At 38.3% G+C, this 19,262-nt stretch overlaps 2 protein-coding genes across 3 annotated transcripts in view; one reads left to right on the forward strand and one right to left on the reverse strand.

The window, feature by feature from the left end:
* Positions 1 to 78: 78 nt before the first annotated feature.
* LOC311434487 (UPF0669 protein C6orf120 homolog) lies at positions 79 to 3,056 on the reverse strand. Of its 2 annotated transcripts, none has more exons than XM_084514686.1 (2): positions 2,927 to 3,056; positions 79 to 1,732 (listed from the first exon to the last, which is right to left on the reverse strand). In XM_084514686.1, exon 2 carries the CDS (start codon positions 1,683 to 1,685, stop codon positions 1,128 to 1,130), a length of 558 nt encoding a protein of 185 aa, XP_084370812.1. In that variant the 5' UTR covers positions 1,686 to 1,732; positions 2,927 to 3,056; the 3' UTR covers positions 79 to 1,127. The 2 variants fall into 2 exon arrangements, with proteins under 2 accessions (XP_084370812.1, XP_084370813.1); XM_084514687.1 differs by lacking the exon at positions 2,927 to 3,056 and adding an exon at positions 2,670 to 2,798.
* A 1,771-nt stretch (positions 3,057 to 4,827) lies between these two features.
* The window catches only part of WDR27 (WD repeat domain 27), a 119,321-nt gene continuing 104,886 nt past the window's right edge, over positions 4,828 to 19,262 (forward strand). The window contains exons 1-12 of the mRNA XM_084513690.1: positions 4,828 to 5,034; positions 5,688 to 5,829; positions 7,928 to 8,052; positions 8,510 to 8,623; positions 10,622 to 10,673; positions 11,838 to 11,908; positions 12,814 to 12,928; positions 13,410 to 13,542; positions 16,531 to 16,634; positions 17,080 to 17,147; positions 18,120 to 18,253; positions 19,040 to 19,116. Coding sequence (XP_084369816.1) covers positions 4,855 to 5,034; positions 5,688 to 5,829; positions 7,928 to 8,052; positions 8,510 to 8,623; positions 10,622 to 10,673; positions 11,838 to 11,908; positions 12,814 to 12,928; positions 13,410 to 13,542; positions 16,531 to 16,634; positions 17,080 to 17,147; positions 18,120 to 18,253; positions 19,040 to 19,116 — 1,315 coding nt within the window. The 5' untranslated portion in view covers positions 4,828 to 4,854. The remainder of the gene's footprint in view (positions 5,035 to 5,687; positions 5,830 to 7,927; positions 8,053 to 8,509; positions 8,624 to 10,621; positions 10,674 to 11,837; positions 11,909 to 12,813; positions 12,929 to 13,409; positions 13,543 to 16,530; positions 16,635 to 17,079; positions 17,148 to 18,119; positions 18,254 to 19,039; positions 19,117 to 19,262) is intronic.

Below are 19,262 nucleotides of genomic sequence, written 5' to 3' on the forward strand. Positions count from 1 at the left end.
GAGAAGTCAGATTCCCACTGAAAAAAAAAAGGCTTTCACTAATGAAATGTAAATTGTACATGCACCAGTTGTATAAAATTATAGTAACATTCTTGTTTATTTCAGTGCATTCATCAGTAAGCTCTGTGAAAAGAAAATTACAGAGCAATTTTAAATATACACTACTTGCATAGCAATTGATTATCTTGAAAGACTCAACCAAAGCGAAAAATACTCCTGGAAAAACTAACTTTCAGGGAAGAGTGAGCATGATCTGACCTTCTTACAATATACTGCAACTTCCTTTCAGCAAAAATTTTCTTTGCAAGCTAAGGACTTGTTCATATAAATGTACCCCCCCAAAAAAAAAAATCGTGTAAACATCTTTTGAAAAGAAAAAAAATCACAAAAAGCTGTAAAGGGAGGTGTAAAAACCTCTCAAGCTTAATATCCTATATACTGCATTGCCTTCAATGAGGAATGAGAATGTCATATTGACAAGTAACAACAGCTGAAGGCTTCCTTTCCCTATAGTAATATCAAAGTAACATGTACTTGATTCAGGTCATGGATCTGCAGAGGTGCTGAGTGGACAGGCTTCTGCTTACAGATGGTTGATGGGATGCAGAGCACAAGCAGTCAAAATACAGACCATCTGTCCCCTTAGGTGATTGTTTGGTTTTCCCTTATGTCACCTTAGGCTCCTCAGCTTGACTGCACTCTAAAGCCTCTGCTAGTTAGTTTTACTGAAGATACCTGGCAGAGAAAGAGTAGATTTTAAATATGCTCGAGATTGTGAGGGGGCACTGAAGTGCAGCTGTTTGTATTTTGCTCTTTATAAAATAATGATAGAAAATAAAGGATTAGGGCTGATTTTTTTTTTCCTAAGCACCTGTTCAGAGATTCCAAACTCTACATTCATCTTTAAGCCCCCATCTCTAAAGTTGAATACTGCAAATACTGTGCTTGCTGCTCATTTTACATGTAGGGCAGGATTTTACAATATAAAATCAAATATGGCTTTTTCCCCCTCACCCCCCACTTTCTTTCTGGTTCAGGAAACACAACAAAGAGTATTAAATATTACACAAAGTTATTAATGTTCAATTTCACAGGCTGAAATTTGATTTAGTCCAGTGTGTATGAATTTAAAAAAGAATTTCAAGTATTAATTTCAAGATTCCAATAAGTATAGTCCAGAAAACAGACTCTTCATCCTGAGATTCATCTTCTGTGGTGTGTGAGTATTTCTGGTTTGCCTCCATCTCCTCTGGGTTGTAAGAAGCCTCGCCAAAAGGGTACTGTACAACTGTTCGATCATAGTAGACCTTCATTTCAAACTCACTCTCCAGGTGAGAGGGGTGACCATAAATCCCTATTCCCACCGGGCGGCGGAAGTGTGCTGGTACGTGGACAACATCTTGGCCACAAGTTACGGACTGTAACTCGTACTCGTCAAAGCTGGGGTGAAGAGTTATATCAGATACGTACAAATCCGCATCGCCTTTTAAACTCTGCATCTGAAGTACTATCTTTCCCTCGTGATTGAGTCTCAAGTAGCTGTAGTTTCCCGCTCCAATCTGACCTTGAACAACGTGAAGAAGCAGCCATTCTTCAGGTACATCCTCTTCCTCAAAGGTCTTTGCCACAAATAGTACTTGAGCTGCCACAAATATTACCAGGACTCTCCTCCAGCGTGCTGCCATGGCTATTAAGTTTTACTCTGATTCTTCCTACTGTCACATGCACTACCCTGCAAATACAAAAGAATTTAGATTTAGTATACTCCGTTCCTGGAAGGAATCAGTTTTTGGTTTTAATTTGGTAGTTTTTAGAAATCCTCTCTAGTTCATAAAATGTTAAGCAACTTCAATTAAGTACATTCATTAACTTTTTTTCCTTTTTTTTTTTTTTTTTTTTTTAAACAGTTAAGAAACCACCCTGTTGCTAAGTTCAGAGCTCTGTATGGTAGGATTTAAATGACCTCAGAAAACAGTTCAGGTGCAAATCCAGGTGCATGTGTGAAGCAGAATGCATTGTGACCCCCAGTAGGAAGGGAGCTAGAACTAAAGACAGATCATCTACTGAGATATATACTAAATATACTAAATTGTTGCTCTACAGCATAGATTATTTCTATGACCAAATTTGGCATATTTTCACTGAAGAACTGCCTTTACTTTCATAAAGTTTTTGTTACCTTACAAATGCTCAGCTCTTTACAGCACTTGCCTACTTGCTGTCTGTTACAGCTCAAGTTGCTGGGACCGTGGGCAGAGGGAAAGGGCTGTTACAAAACGAAGGCCCTTGTGCCCTTTCCCCTTTGTTGCACGCTCCCAGCCGAGCAGCCTGAGCATGCCCGCAGCACTCCAGACCTTTCAACAGCTGCACAAAGTGCACGTGAACAAAGCAGCAAGCTCTGAATTTTGTCAAAGCTTTTCAAAGCATACAGGTGACTGAATTTTACATGCTGGTCTTAGTCAAGTGTGGGAACTGGAAGTACATGCACCTTGATGTTTCAGATGAAGATTTCCGCTCCCTCACGCCTTCCATGAGGAAGGAGCTATTATCTTAAACGTGACAGCTGCTGGTAAATTGCTAGCATGTAAACAAACAGCATTACTTCCACCGAGATGTCGCTTAAAGCTTAGTGGTTTTCCAGCTAGCCAGATCTAGGGACAACAACGTACGAGCATTTCTGTAGTAACAAGTTTTCTGTCCCACGGGCCTCTAGAACACAAGGCCACAATTCTGCGAAGGCAGCACCACGGAAGGAAGCACAGCGCCCGCAGAACCTGCCGGACCGACCAAGCCCTTTGAACAGTGACAGAAAAGCTGCCTTCTGGATCAGAGAACAAGCCGCTCCGCGGCGATGAAGCAACACCCGAGGGGAGGAACAGTCGCAGCAGAAAACACCTGGCTAAGCACAAGCGACGGCCGATCCCACCTGAGCTCCTGTCCGGCGTCCGGGAGATCTCAGGAGACCTTGGACAGAGCCGGGAGCCCGGCCGCCCCCCTCAGCTGCCTCCTCCCCGCGGGCCGGCCCAGGCCGCGGGCAGGGAGCGGCGGCGCCTCGGCTCCGGCTCGGCTCCGCGGACGTGCGGCGGCGCAGGGAGGCGCGACCAAGCCCCACCCCGGGGCCCCACCGAGGGGCCGCCGGGCACGGCACCGCCCCTCCGGCCTCGCCGCGCCCCCTGCACGCCCCCTTCAGAGCCCGGCCCGGCGGCCACCACCCACCGCCGCCGTTACGGCCGTTAAAAGCCGTTACAGCCGGTACCGCCGGCACGGCCGCGCGCGAGCCGCCGCCCGCGGCCCTGCTCTCGCGAGAGCGCGGCGGGGCGCGGCCGTCGCCCTGGCAACCGCCGCCCGGGCTGAGGCGCTCAGCGGGACGGGGCGGGAGGCGGCGGCCAGCGCTGGCTTTTTGTGGCATTTCTCATTTTGTGCAGCTCTTGTGGCGGCACAGACTTCGCCTTAAAGATCACAGGATGGGGAAAAAGAAATGGAAAGAGGGGAAAAAAAAAAAAAAAAGGATTTTGAGAGCCCGCTGATTTCAACAGGCACCTTACCCTGCCTGAAAGCTGTAAAGCTAGGCAAGACTGAAGGACTGGAATTGATAATAAAATCTTCATGGAGAATGTTGTGTGCTGGGTGATGAAAGGGGAGTTGTTTATGCACCTCAGGGATCTTGTATTCATGGAATAAGACAATACGCTGTCTTCAAACCCTAGCTCTCCAATTTCTTAAAACCCACGTAACTTTTGTCCATGCCTATCTCAAACAGATGGGCTGCATGGACCTGACAAATGTAGATTCCACTAAGGCTGAGCTTTCTTAAAATCAACATCGGTCTTTTACCAACTGCTCAAAACACATCAAACTATTAAAGCTGCTAAATCGCATTAGTTAAAGTTGCTCTTAAAATGATAAGGTATTGAGATTAGTCACAAAAGCACACAAAAACATGACATGACAGGGAACTGGTGTTTCCCTAAAATTCCATAACATCGTAAGTCTTTTTTTTTATTTTATTTTTGTTTGTTTGTTTATTTATTTATTTTAATGTAGTTAGTAGTTCCATGTGGAATAGGTGGATACCCAAGCTATGAGGACCTGCTGGGGCCAGGGTCTTTTAGCGTTGTGTTGCGCTGGAATGGGGCATCGCTAGGGGTTATTTTGCCTGGGGATGCAGCGTGCTGTACATTTCTCACTGCATCCGTCTTTATCAAACTGACTTTACTGGATCAGGGTTCAGCTGTGGCAATGCAGTTGGTGTTGTAATTCCTGCTTGATCAGGTAATAAGTCGGTTCAAGATATCTGATGGCTTCTTGGATTTTTTTCTCATTCCCTAATTTACATGTATATGAATTGTGGGTTGCTGGAAGTAGTGTAGCTACAAACATCTAAAGGTGAGAATGAGCTGCAGTGCAATGAATTAGAAAAAAAGCACCCTGAGATGCTCAGGGACAGCTGCAGACAAGTGCACAACATGCTTCAGAGCAAGCTCTTCACTCCTCAGCACCGTTTGCCCGCCTGAGCAGCACCTTTTGTGCTTCGCCAGCCTTTATTCCCCCACGACTAAACCGCCACGAGGCGTTCACAACTGCATCACTCGTGCAGACTGTCAGAAGAAAGCCCCCATCCAGCGTTCTCGGGGGGGAATTATTTTAGGGAAGCCACGCTGCGTGTCCCGAGCGGTGAATGGGGCCGCCTCTCAGCACAGCACCCGGTGCTCGGGGCGGGGGCGGTCGCGGCCGCGCCCCGTCAGCGTCTCCTCTCCGTGGTAACGGCCCGGCCGTTGGGCGCGGGGCCGCGGGGCCGCCTCGCTGTGAGGAGCCGGGGACATGGCCCCGGTGCTGCCGTGGGCCTGAGGCAGGATGGACAGGGCCGGGGCGCGGCGTTGCGCTGCGGGGAGAGGCAAAGCCGGCGTCGTCTGCGAAAAACACGCGGTGAGATCGCGGCTGTCGGCCCGCTTCGTGCAGCCGGCCTGCAGCCACCCCTACTGCGCGTTCCCGCTGAACAAAAGGGAGCTGTGCGTCTGGAGCCCGGCCGGGCAGGTAAAAGCACAGGGTGCGAGAGGGAATCCCCAGGGCAGCAGTGAGAAAAAGGCGTGGGTCGGGAGACACAGGTTAATGTGTAAAGGAAAGAGGAAGAATAACGCGATGAAATACACAATTGCCCACCACTTCCTACAAACAGACCAGTTTCCAGCCACCCTCTGAGCAATTGCCACCATAGAAGACAACCCCTAACACCATCTTCTCACACTCCAGTTCTGTTGCAGAGCCTGATGTCGCTTTTTTCGGATATCCCTTTGGCCAGCTCGAGTCACCTGTCCCAGCTGCGTCAGCTCCCAGCTTCTTGCCTGCTCACAGACAACTTGCTGGATGCTGTGGGGACAGGCTGGCAAAATGAGGAAGCCTTGAAAGCACTGTTCAGCAGCAGTTAAAATGTTGTGTATTGTCATCACTAGTTTGGTCACAAAATCCAGAATGGCACCATACAAACTGTTGTGAGGAATGTTTACTTGGTCCCAGCCAGACCCAGTGCAGCTATATTGTAATTTATTAAGTGATTTTGGAGCAATAAAGAAAAATGAGTTTGGAACAATTTTGTTAATTGCTCAAACATTATCAGTTTACAATTTCGCACTGTTTGTAATGTTAATTTGAAGTGACTCATTTAACTCTTCTTTATGTATGTTTGTCAGCCACTACATCTGTTAGGACATCAGCACTCAGTTTCCGCACTGTCGTTTGGAAATAAAACCGAGCCACTTCTTCTCTGCTCTGCTTCCCGTGAGTGCGTGATCGTGTGGAATCTGGCTGAATGTGCGCAGAAAGAGCAAGAAGGTAGAGTATCAGCTACCTACCCGCCACAGGGGCAACGCGGCACAGCCGGGAACTGGCCGTGGTCCTGGCCGTGGAGCTGGGCACTGCTCAGCAGCTGGTGGGCCTCTGGAAGCCTGGTACAGCTGGGGAAAAACGAGTAAGCAGCAGCAACAACAGAGACCTCGGTGTACAGACCTGTCAGAGAAAACTCAGAGAAGCACTGTGAAGACAGGTTTTACCACTATGTCACAAAAGGGACACTGACATTATAAGCATGCCAGCACAGCTTAACTAAGCATGCAATGCCAAAATCACTAAATGCTAACTTTTCTAGAATATGTGCAGAACTAGTGTGCTCCATCCTGCTTTGTCTGGTCCTTCCTCTCCTGCCTCTGAAACACTGTTGTGTGTATGTGTGTGTGAAAGAGAGACGTGCAAGTATCTGATCTAGGAGGGGAGTGCATGAGTGAAGTATGGTGAGAAGTCACAAAAAATGCACATGTTCTAATGTCCTGAACACCAGTGAGGGTTGGAGCCTCAACAGATGGAGTTTGATTCTAGGAAGCAGTGCTAACTCCACTTTGAGCTTAAATTGACTGGGAAGTAGAGGAATAACAAAAGAGAATGAAAGAGATCAAGAACCCAAAGTCCAAAAGAATATTATAGTGTGAGAGTTGGGAATCATTATGGACCTCTTTTGGAGCCTCTATTGTGAAAGAGTGGTGTGGTGTTGTCCATCACTACTAAAAATGTCATAGATTTGCCTATGATTAAATGTGTGGGAGTTGTGTCTTGTACTCTGATCCACACTGAATTGGCAATTCTACATATTATGAAAATAAATGTAAAGAAATATCAACATTTGAAGTACTTTAGTAATACATGTCATCACTACATCTGAATCCATATAAGTGTAACACAGAGAATCAAAGCACAATTCAGGGAGTGGGCATGAAATGGGACTAAGAATATGGGGAAGACAAAAATGGAAGATAGGTATAGGCAGTAAAAGGCATACAGTATGGGTAGTTTTAATACAAAGACATCTGAGAGCCAGATTCACTGCTTCTAGACTTCCTTCTTCCCCTGTTCTTTATCCACAGGCTCTTCAGCAGAAGCTGTATAGTCTTTGTCACCACCGACTGTACTCTCTGCACAATTTTGGCCTGCTTTTTCTTGCCATATTTTTAACAAATATATCAAGGTAGTTAAGGAATTCTTCGTGTGATCCATCTCTCCATTCTGATAGACCTTGACACATTAATCTGCTGTAAAAGACTCCACAGCATTTGGGGTAAAAACAAGAAATGGACAATCTATAGCTGTTGTGACTCTTCTAGTTAATTTTCTGCCTATGAAATCCTAAAATTTAACAAGATACCCAAAGCCTCTTCACATCGTTAAAAGTAGCATCATAAAGTACAAATCTGTAAAAGCCAACCTGCTTAAACCACTGAGATGGTTGATTTTGTGTTCAATTGTCTTCAATTTTGTGTTGAAGAGAGGGATGAAACATGAACCTGTTCTCAAAGCTAGTCTTATCAAACTGTTATGATTTTTAGTGACATACCCCCTCCTTTAACCCTTTCCCACCGAGGAATTAAAATCAAGAGAAGGAAAGTCCCCCTTGCTTAGTGACTGAGTGGCTGAAATACTCACCCAGAAGAAATATTTTTCAAACCTCTGTTCTGATGGGCTTGAATCAGGATTTCTTACCTCCAAAATGAACGTGTCACTACTGGGTTCTCTGGGCTCATCACCCTACTCCAAAAATCCTGTCCCTGGCAGTTTTCAATGAAAATATAATTTGATCAGCACACTTATTAGTAGTATCTCAGAGAGCACCAGTTATTGTCTAGGCAACGACGCAGATGGAGAAATCCTGGTGCATAGTTGTGTGCTTTGCTTTCCAATAGCCTGGGATTGGACTAGATGATCTTTAAAGGTCCCTTCCAAACTGTTTTACAAGTCTCTGATTATTAAACTCTGTGTTATTCTGTACATCTTCCTGACAGATGCTGGCATAGGTGTGTGGTTAGGTAACTGTTGTGCAATGTTTCTGAGAATCAAACTGCACTAGAGTTTTAGAATTTATTGAGTCTTAATAAATTTTCTGCAGGGATAACACCTCAAGGAATTGTTATTGGAACTCTTTTGGGAATAGTGCTTCATGTAAGGTTTAGTCCAGATGATCAGCAAGTGGCAGTATGTGCTGAAAATCGGATCTACGTGTTAAGTGCAAAGGTGAGATACCATTCTTTTTAGCTATGTTGATATTGCTCCTTTAGCTTATTATAATGATACAGTTGTGTCAGAATAATTAATCAAATGCAGTCATCTTCTCATATACATGAAAATAAGTATTAACTAATGCTTTATAATGAATTGTATACTGGATAAGAGACTAGAATAAAAAGTTGAAACAATACCTCAATAACTTAGAAGTAGAAAATATTCTGACAATATCTGAAAAATTACTCCTACATCATTCATTTTGAAGAAGCAAATGTAGCATTTAGTGTTTTTGCCAGCAGAATGATATAAAGGGCTGCATTTGGCTTAAGAAAAATCTTATTGAATTTATATTTTGAACACAAATCTGGTATTTTTAATAATAATTATTAATTATTAAAAGCTTGAACTAATTGTCAGTTTTTGTTTTAAATCTGATTTGTTTTTGTTTTGGCTAAACTTATCACAGAATGAAGCTATACTAGCTGAATTGAATGGTCACCTGGCTCCAGTTACTGCTGCTGAGTTTTGCACACGGCAGAGAAATGTGCTTATATCAGTGTCTGAAGACAGAAGCTTTAAGGCAAGGAAATTGTAGGGCTGCACTTTAAAATATATATAGTGAATTTTTGAAGTAAAATTGTCTTTTTCTTTATAAATGTTTACTGCAAGTTAAGCAAAAATCATCTTTGACTTTGTAGAGATCAGGACATTGTTCTTAAGAGATGCTAGGGAAATCATTATATATATGTATAATATTATATATATATATAATATAATATATATTAAATTATATATTATATTATATATAAATATATATATTATATATATACATATTAAAAATGCAGATTTTATATATTAAAAACTTTCTATGATGAAGTGTTAACTTTGGTAATTTTTATTATTTGGCAAATGAACACAACATATCTTGATCTGTTTGGCTGTAATTGAAGTTTTTCAGTATACTGAACTGAATTAAAGCATTCCACTTCGAGTCTGCTGACAGTGATTGGAATATTCTGTTATGGGAATATTGGTTTGATGTATCACACGATACACATGTCTGCATTATTAGACACTGCTAGGATTTTTTGCCAGACAGCATTTTACATGATGACACCATAGACTGCTGCTGTTGTATACACAATGACAGTTGAAGACATCTTAGGCAGTAAGGAGGAAAAAGGAGCCTGGGAGAACGCAGGTGTGTCTTCCACGAGATATGGGGATGGGTGCTTTGAATAGATGCAGTTTAGTCTTCCACTGATTGTCCTCTATATCCCTCTAAACATAACCCAGCATTTGATTCAACATGCTGAAGTAAAAGCAGATTTTGCTGTTTTTTTGTAAACAGCATTTTTTGTTATGTAAAGTGCAAATTTACATATATTTATTTTTAAATTTAATTTTTATGGATCTCTGAGAAAATGCTGGTTTGATTTTTGTCCTTGTCTTGAACAAAGGAAATGCAAAGATTGAATTAGAATTTTAGGAAATAATAATTCTGACTTTCTGATTGTTTCTTATTTAGTTTACATTGACTGAATAAATTAAATAAAGGTGAAAATGACTAAAGAAAAGCTCTTTATGCTCTTTCTTATGATTTTGATGAAGAATTGATAAATTAAACAAAGTTCTAATGATAAAGTGTTTTCACCCGGATAAAAATTGGGACTAAAATGACAATCAGATGAAAAAATCTTTCAAGTCTATCAAATAATTTAGTAAGACTGTCTTCCTACTTTATTTGCCCTGCCTTATTTTGCAGGTTAGGGGCAATTCTCTAAGGGCAGCAACACTGGAGTCTATGGTAGTTGGCTCCAATGGTTACAGGACACAGGTCATCCAAAGCCTCATGCTGCCCTAGCCCTTTTACTAGGTTAAAGAACTGAAATGGGTGAGAATCTCTTCAGATACAATGAAAAACAAAATCTAGGAAGCAGCTTTTTAGTAGAATATTGAAGTGTGAACAAAGCAAAAAGCTTGGGAGATATACAAAGGCACACAGCCATGTTTGGAGAGCAGGGGCTGTCTGGCTGCGATGCTTTTAATCTATGCTGTGATAGCTATTGTAAATGTAGTAGAAGAAATTGTGTTGAGGAAGGCTTGTAGAAGTAGCAGCATGAGAGGAGATTTTTGTTTTTATTTAGCTTTCTTAGTCAACATAATGATGAAAGCTGATTTTTTTGTGAATGTATAGATCATAATAATTAGCATTATTACTACTAATAATCTCTTATTGTAGGGCCCAATATCAAAATTGTGAAATCATGCAAACTTCCTGTGTGAAATCTAGAACGAGTTCAAGTGTATGTCTTTACATTATTTTAGCTTAACTTTCAAGATCTCTTAACTTCTAATTGCTTTGTGTATCCATATTGGGTGGGTTTCCTTATCAGTTAAACAAACGTGAACATGGGGTGAAAAACAAAACAACAGCTGCTGAAAATAACCTTACTGTATTGTATCAAGGGTTGCGGTTCCCTGTTTTCACCACTTGATGGCCTTTAAGTATGTGTTTTCCTCAAAGATCTAAGTAGGTGCCTATCTTTATTTATTTATGTATTATTTCCCCCTAAAGGTATGGGACTATTCTACTGGTCTGTTAATATATCAGTCAGGAATATTAACAGGTAATTTTTATTTTTATGTACCTTTTCATAACATCTGTCTCTGACAATAAAATAAAATCATTATAGAGGTATTTAGTTGAGTTAGTCAAAATATTTCTAATAAATTATATGCTAGTAAATATATTGTTCTTTAAAGCCATTTCTTTTCAGGGTAGATAGTTTTAGTGTACTTTCATAAGCATTTCTGTTTGTACAAGGAGTGCATATAACTCTTGGCAATTAGTAAGATATACAAATAGGAGCTCTTTTGTTTTGTAGATACAGCTCCACTCTCTATGGACTTTCTTTCTTTCATGTTTTGTATATGACATGAAAGGACATTTTGTGTACCATATGTAGATTTATTAACAGGGTCTCTAGCTAAAGGCATACATTGACTTTAAAAATGTCAGTGACTTTTGTGGAAAGAGGAGAACAAAAGGAATGAAGAGGAAGACAAACATCTCTAGTGCAGCAAGGACATGCCTTGCCAATAAAATGTCTCCTGAAGTAACATATAGTTTTCACTGGGACCTGCTTAAACTCTGTGCTCATTGTTCCTGCTTATGGTGCAGCTAGTACAGGTTGGAGCATACTTTGACTAGAGACAACAGGTGCATGGGAGTTAGTTTTTAGTCTTTGTTAATTATTATTATTAATCGTATCATAATTATTATATGCCCAAAAGTAAACTAAGAGTTCTAACCACATGGTAGGAAAGGAGAGGAAGAAGGGAGACCACCCCCATTGCCTACATGTATGGCAATTGCAACACTTGAAAAGCTTTTTTTAACAGTAATATCAAGGTTTGCAGGTAAAAGGCCATGAGAATAATTGTGTAGGAGCAGCAAGGGAAAACTACTACTACTACAGGGGCCCTGAAAACCATTGCAATAGCAGCTTGGGTGAAAGGATGTGGAAAACCACTGTCATGGTAGTGATTTAGATGGTTACCCAAAAGCACTGCCATGGCAACTTGGATGAAAGGCAGGTTGCAGACCTGCAAGTGGAAAGCCCATTGCAATGCAAAAGCTATGGCCCTTTGCAGCTGTAAGGATTGCAGTAAGGGTGTTGTTGTTTTTCACCTGTCCTTATCAATAGGAGGCATCCGTTTTGAATTGTGTGTTTTAATAAAATATCTGATATCTGTGTACTCTGGAAATAATTGCACCTCTTTTGGCGCAGCATATCCTTTGCAAAGCCTGCTAATTGATGAAGAAAATAAACAGATTATCACTGGATGTGGTGACGGACAGGTAAGAATTAGACATAAAAATTAATCTCTGTATGACAAAACAGTCACCTGTTATTAATTATCTGTCTAGCAAAAATCTTTACAATTTGCATACAAATGTTGAGTTGTTACAATTATTTTTTGTAAGCATAATTCATTGCTTTGAGTATGAACCATGCAAGGTATATAATACCTCTATTATATAATGCAATCTTCTTCCTGAAAACCAGGAAAGGTTTTAGAACTACAATCAGTAAGTACATAGCATGTGTACGCTGAGGGTCTATAAGTACATCCATTTTAATAGAAAAAAGGGTGTAAAACAGAATTCTACTTTTTTGGCCAATGGTTGAAACCCATGACAATAAATCAGAGAGGCCAGGATTTCAGTGTGGTGGAATTCTAAGCAAAATATGATAATGTGACTATGCATTTCAGCTGCTCTTTAATTTAATGTTGAGAATATATTTACCTGAGATTTTTCTATAGCATTTAAAGGCTGCTTGTTGTTGTTTAAACACTTAACTATAGTGATGCCTAAAAAGAGAAAGGTAAAAATGATATTTATTTCCATGGCTCAGTGAAAAATTGTGTGCACAATACCTTTGATTTTTAATTGTAAGAAATAATCTGTGAGAAGTGTTTTTCAAAGATTTAAACATGGGAATTAGACATGCAGTTTAAATTGACAGTGGCTTCTTTTGCTGATATTGAAAATAGCCATTGATGATCTTGGAATATAAATTCATATAATTTAATTTTGGTCCAAGGTGAGATTCCAAGTATAAAAAATCATTAATTATATCATATATAACATATAAAAATACATTAATTACATCTTTAATATTGGACCTCTAGTTCTTATCCATGTAAGCTTTATGTTTAGTATCAAAAAGTTATTGCAATTACTTTTACTTTTTCTTGCAGCTTCGGATCTTCAGTTTAATCACTGATCATAATTACCATTGTGTGGCACGTATTGACTTAAAGAAAGAGCAAGAGAAATTCTGTAATAAAATCTGGAAATCTGGCAAAGAATCAGGTAGCATAGTTCTTCTAAGATGCTGATATATTTCAATTATTACTGGTAATTATGTGTGTGCCTTTGATACCGTGAGAGTTTATTATAAGTGATAGAGTTAATGAATCTCAATGACATGGAATTCTTACTGAAGCTGAGATAAAGCATATTTAGGGGCTGTTGGTATATGGCTTTCAGAGTCACTTTTTGATATGAATGCACCTAGCTTCTACAAATTCTTTTCAGTCCCTAAGTAAACTTTTCAGAATTTATTAAGTATTTGAAAGAAAATAGTACTAAAAATAACACAGTATTGAGGAGAGCTGTTTCAAGAAGGCTGGCTGTTAGGCTATCTCCATCTTTTGAAATGGAAATTAACTGTGGTCTTACATGTATTTCATGCTACTTTACTATATTACTTCGAATCTTCTCTTAAATGCCATCCGTTTCCCTCATTTCATTGTTTTGTTGATAGATGGTATTGTTGATTGGCTATCTTTAGGTGAAAGACAAAATAATTCCAAGCTTTGCAAAACAAACAGTGTGAGACCAGAAGGGTCAGTGGAAACATCATTGTCTATCCTCCTAATTGAACACTGTGACTACTCAGAATGTTTCTGTAACGAAGAAAACATGTAAGTCCGTTAAAATATTACCAAGTATATGACTGGAATCTATTCCTAGGAGTTTCTGTTGGTTCTCAGAACACCTTCACTTCAATTTACTATTTCTTTTTTAATGTGACAGGTAAAACAGAGAATATGTTCAGTGATCTGCAAGTTTTAGTGACCTACTCTTAGATAATATACAGAAAGTGATACAAAGTTAAAACAGGTTACTAGCCTGAAAAATAATTTCATGAAAATGGCATTGGGAATATCCACTTTGGTATCTCTTGATACCAGCTGATCAGAACTAACTAGTTAAAAGTATTTAATTAGAATTAATAAGTCAAATTTATTTTTAGCTTGTTTTCTAAAGGAAATAAGTCTGATGCAGTCACTGCGTGCCTGTGTCAGTTTGCCTTCCTAATGTAAATGTTTAAACTTCATAGGCTGTCAGAGAGACAGACATTTCAAATCATTATGGTTTTACTTCTTCCTATGGAATTGGTTGGCCAAGTAAAGGATGTATATCTAAATTAAATCTTATATTGCAGCTCTTTCTGGGAGAGAAGTTTAACCATATTAACAGACATCCAGGAGTCTATTCCAGATACAGTCACAATAAATGTTTCATAGAACAATTTGATTTTGTTGTTATTTATACCTGGCACTTGGAAAAATTTCTCAGCCAAGTTGTGTTTCAGCAAATGTTTATTCCAGTCTTTGCTCTCAGGTGGGTTGTACAGGTATAGCTGATTAATACTCTGGTTAGATTTATAAACATTTTTGATAAAGAGAGAAGAAAAATATCCATCAGTCTTGTATCATTTTGTTTGACTTTATATCAAATCGAGGTAATTATTTACAAACAGTTATTTCCACGATGCCCACATTTTCTACCATAGAGAGGAAGGAAATGGTGAGTTCTAAGACATACATCTCAGACTTACTTTAATGGGATATCAGACCTCTAAGACCAAGAGAGAAATAATTACAGTCAATTTGTTTTAATGCTTGTATAATACCACTCTCAAATCTTGACAGCTTTACCTTCATGAAAACTATAGATTTGATTAGACCTCTTTAAACATGTCTAGTTTTCTAGCAATGAAGAATTCACTATGTCCCTATGTAAGTTGTCCCAGTAACTGACTCATTTCATTCTACTTCTCATCTGAATTACCTGTGATGTACAGTTATTGGCTCTTTGTATGTTTTTTATTCTGGTAATCCAGAGCCAACTATTATCAAGTTCCCTCCTTGCATAGCTACTTACAGCTCACTAACAAGTTATCTCTATACTTAATCCTGGATAAAATAGTTTGAGCCTTGTATAAGGCATATTTTCTGTACCTCATACCAATTTTTAACATTTTCTTTTGAACCTTTTCTGAACCTCAGTCTTACTTCTTTTTCAATGTCTTTTTTGGACATGGTTGCCTGAAATAAATCCACAACAGTGGCTTAAGTAAAATAAACCACTGAATAGAGATACCTCTGTTAGCTCTCAATAGAGATAGCATTGCTGTCCTCCTGGTATTGCCTGGAACTGTACACCTGGCATTGTAAAGACTAATTAGCCTTTTAGCTATGGCATCAAGAACATTTTGTTCTGCTTCTAAACCACCATGATTTTTAATTTTTTACTATTAAAAAGTTTCACTATTAAAGAGTTTGTTTTAAAAGTTTTGTGGTTAGAATTAGTTTTCTGTTTGATTTTTAAATTATCGTGTGTTGGTTTTAGTAGAGGTTCAGATTCATTTGAACAATTGACCAGTCCTGGATTTTGCCACTTTTCCTGCCTGCAAAGAAATGCAAAAATGAAATGCAAAAATGAAATGCTTCTGCAATACTGGTGTACAAAAATTTTATGGGTTTCATATTTCCCTAAGCTTTTTGAATGTGAATAATTTCATTGCAACAAATGACATTTTATTATTGTAAAGTCAGTGTGAAATCAACTTCCTGTGTATATAACTTGATATCATTTTTCCTAATAACTTGATAATACCACTTCTCACTGTATAAACATTTCAAAGAATTCACAAATTAATTCAGTCTGTATTTGCAGTGTATGAAAGCAGTGCAAACCACAAATAAAACTATACAGAGCACAAAAAAAAAAAAAAGTATTAAACCACTGTGGTGACTCTTTTCATGCCAAGCATCAACTTTGTGTTTTTCTGTATCCTCATTTCAACTTTTGTGGTCTGACTTTGCAAATCAAATAGATAAGTGTACTCACTTCTATTTGCAAAAAATATGTAAATATTTATGACAGATCTTATTTACTGTGGCATCAAAACATTTTTAGTTTTTGAGAAAGGCAACATTTATTTGGTATAATCAAGTTATGCTTGATAACGTTTTACTTCCGTGAGGGTGCTGACTGAAGCTGTAGACCAGTTGGTCTGCTCTGTGGTGTTGGCAAACACTGGATTTCATTACATAACTGCAATATTATGACCACTAAGCAAAGACTGATGCAGACAGTTGAAGCTTGCCTTTTTATTTTTTTCCCCTAATTTTTGCTGTTTCATCTCTTGTACTGTTGTAGTCTACCAAAACACCTGAAGTTTCACTTTTTTTTTTTTTTTTTTTTTTCCTTTGTTCATATTACTGATGGTAAAAGTAAGGATATATGTAGATTTACCTCTTCATTTGAATTTACTTTGTGTGCGTACAGTGCTTTTACAGCATCTCCCAGCTCTTACAAACCACAGTAATTTTTGAAGTATATCCTATGCTGGTTTAGATTTGCCATGAGTAATTACATGAAATCAAGAATTGTGTTCTCTTCCTAGTTTTCAAAACTTCACAAAGTTTGATTGAAGATTTGTACTTTATCCTACAGATTAAAAAAAATACTGTAGACTTAATAAATCACTCCAATAAAGATTTTATTGTTGTTATAGTGGAATTGGTAATGAGTATTATTGTATCTTGTAATAAGAATAGCTTCTTCATCACACTCACTTTTTTTTTTTTTTTTTTTTTTTTTTTTTTTTTTTTTATTAGACCTTACACCCTGAATTCTAGCTATTTTTGGATAGGAACCTCTACTGGATTGTTAATTATTAATTTGACAACCTTTGAATTGGAAGCTTTTTTATGTTACAAAGGTATGATCATAAAGTATCTGACTACAACATAATGGGATTGCTTTTCTTGTCACCTGATATAAAAGTATAACAATTAGTTTACCAAATAGTATAATACAGTAGAAATTAAGTATTTTTTAATATTTTATTTTAATATTTATTTGTATATGTTTTTCTGGCATTGCTGACTTGTTTCAAAACATGTCACTGCTAGATTTCTGTAGTGGCTAGTGATGAATTTTTATAAAATTTTACAACCTAACTAGATGTTGTTCTATTCCTGCTTTACAATGTGAAGCTTCTTAAACAAGCTAGAGTGATATACAGTGAAAAGAGTGGGTTATGATGTTTTCAAGTTAGTGTAATTTTTTTATGTTTTTTTTTTGTTTTGTTTTGTTTTTTTTTTTTTTTTTTTCCATTTTCAATGTAAATACAATTCTATAGCACCATGTTCTTTTTGGTAAAGATTACAGTGGCCTAAGCATTCAGTTTGCTGTATCATGTGCATTAGCTAAGAAGACAGTTAATGGAAAGGTAAGTATACATTAAACGTTGACTTAATGAATGTTTACATTTCCATTTTTTAATAAGCATTAATTCTGCATTTCATTTACAGATTAATGTACAACTTTGAGGGTGTTTTTTTTTTTGTTTATTTTTGTTTTTTTTTTTGGTGTGAATTATACTGTAGTTTCTCTGGAGGTGCTTGATTCTTTATGGAGCTTAGTACTTTTAATAGCTGGGTAGTTTTAAAGCTCTCACAATTTGGATACTATCTGAAATGATTAATAAGAAAAAAGTGAAGTGTTTTTTATAGTAGTTGGTGTGTACCTTGGACACTGAGAATGACCACTGTGGGAGCAGAGGTACTCTCTTAAGGGAAAAAAGCATATACATGTTGTTACACCTTTTCTCAAGTAAATGCTGGGATGAACTGCTTCTGAATCCTTCCAAAAAAACCTGCTAATGTTCTATGAGTTGTGAGAAAAATTCTGTGGAAAATCACCAAAAGAGCTATTAAGGAAAATAAAGGTGATGTTTCTATGCTCCATTTTTGATATTAGTTTTCTTATAGAAGTGAGCTGAGCCTTGCTTCATATTTGACATAGCAGTGTTTTCTTTTAAAGAAGGCTCTCTCACTTAAATAATTCACTTGTGTTAATCAGTTCTCAGTGTGTTTTCAGCATGACTCTGAAACCAGTCTTACCTCCATGTGTGACTCTTTTCTCATGACTCTTACTGCATAAATATCTGTATTGTAGAAGGTGTTGTAATTTCTGTGAGTGTTAGGTATGAAAGTCTGTTAGGGCACATATTTAAGCAGCATAAGCATATTTTTGAAGGAAAGCATTAAGAACTTTTTACTGCTTAAAACTCTGTGAGATGAAATTGATGGACATTTTTGAGTAATTCAATAAATGACACAAAATAATTCTCTACTACAAATGACTTAGAGCTTAAATTACAAAGTACATGGAGTGTTAGTTTGCAGTATAATTGCTGCAGGTTTTATGTGTGATCACCTCAATGTTTGAAGATGTGATTGCTGTGTTGGAGGTTAACCTTCCTGCATTGGTGAGATCTCAGCAGGGTGGTATTTTCGTAAGAGCAAGTGAGAAGAGTCTATCAGTCATTGCCAGGTACAGTATAACTTGAAGTGGTTTGTTTGTTTCTTTTTGTTTGTTTGTTTTTTTGTTTTCTTGCTTGCTGAGGGAGCACCCTGATCCATCATCCAGATTATTAGAATAGATATTGAATAGGATTGGACCCAGTACTGGCCCCTGGAGTACTCCACTGGTTACTGGCCTCCAAGTAGGCCTTGGCCACTGATCACTGCCCTCTGGGCCTGGCTGTTCAGCCAGTTTTCAACCCCCTCATTGTGCTCATCCATCCCATACCTCATCAGCTTCTCTAAGAATCTTATGGGAGACAGTGTCAAAAGCCTTACTAAAGTCCACGTAGACTATATCCATTGCTTTCCCCTTGTCTACTATGCCAGTCATTTCATCCCAGGAGTTCATTAAATTGGTCAAGTATCACATCCCCTGGTGAATCCATGGTGACTACTGATGACTCCTTTATGATCTTGGAAGTGGTTTTCAGGAAAACGCTGAGATCTTGAAGTCACTGGAAAATGTACAGTTTACAGTGAAGAGAAGTGAAGATTTCAGTGCTTATAATAATATCACCACTTAGAATTCAAAGAAATGAGATTTTAACCTGTAAATGCACTGGCCTGTGAATATAATCTGGACTGAGGCTTGCTTATGCTTCTGGGTATCTGAAATGATAAGTGATATACTCCAAAAAGCGCACTGGTATCGCACACATACACACAAATAACTAAAAAGTTTTGACACCTTTTCCTAATCTGATGCTTTTGTCCATTGCATTGATTGATTTGCGGTTTTGGCTTTATAACTTAGGTGTTCTTTGTTGCCAGAATCTCCATTGCGTAAAGGTTTAAATAAAAGCAAAAAGGAACCTTCTAGGAAAACACTTGGTAAGTGTAAAACAAATTTTGATATTAACTAATAATGTTATATATTTAAAAACAATAACTGACTCCACTATGTGGTGCCTATTATAATGAATATATTGATTTCTCTTATACTCGGCATTTTATATTTATTTCATTAGAAAGAATTT

This window comes from Aythya ferina, assembly GCF_964211825.1.
Source record: "Aythya ferina genome assembly, chromosome: 3".
Lineage (NCBI taxonomy): Eukaryota > Metazoa > Chordata > Aves > Anseriformes > Anatidae > Aythya > Aythya ferina.

Coding starts and splice junctions, on each gene's coding strand:
- LOC311434487 (XM_084514686.1), bottom strand. CDS start 1,685: ATGGCAGCACGCTGGAGGAGAGTCCTGGTAATATTTGTGGCAGCTCAA.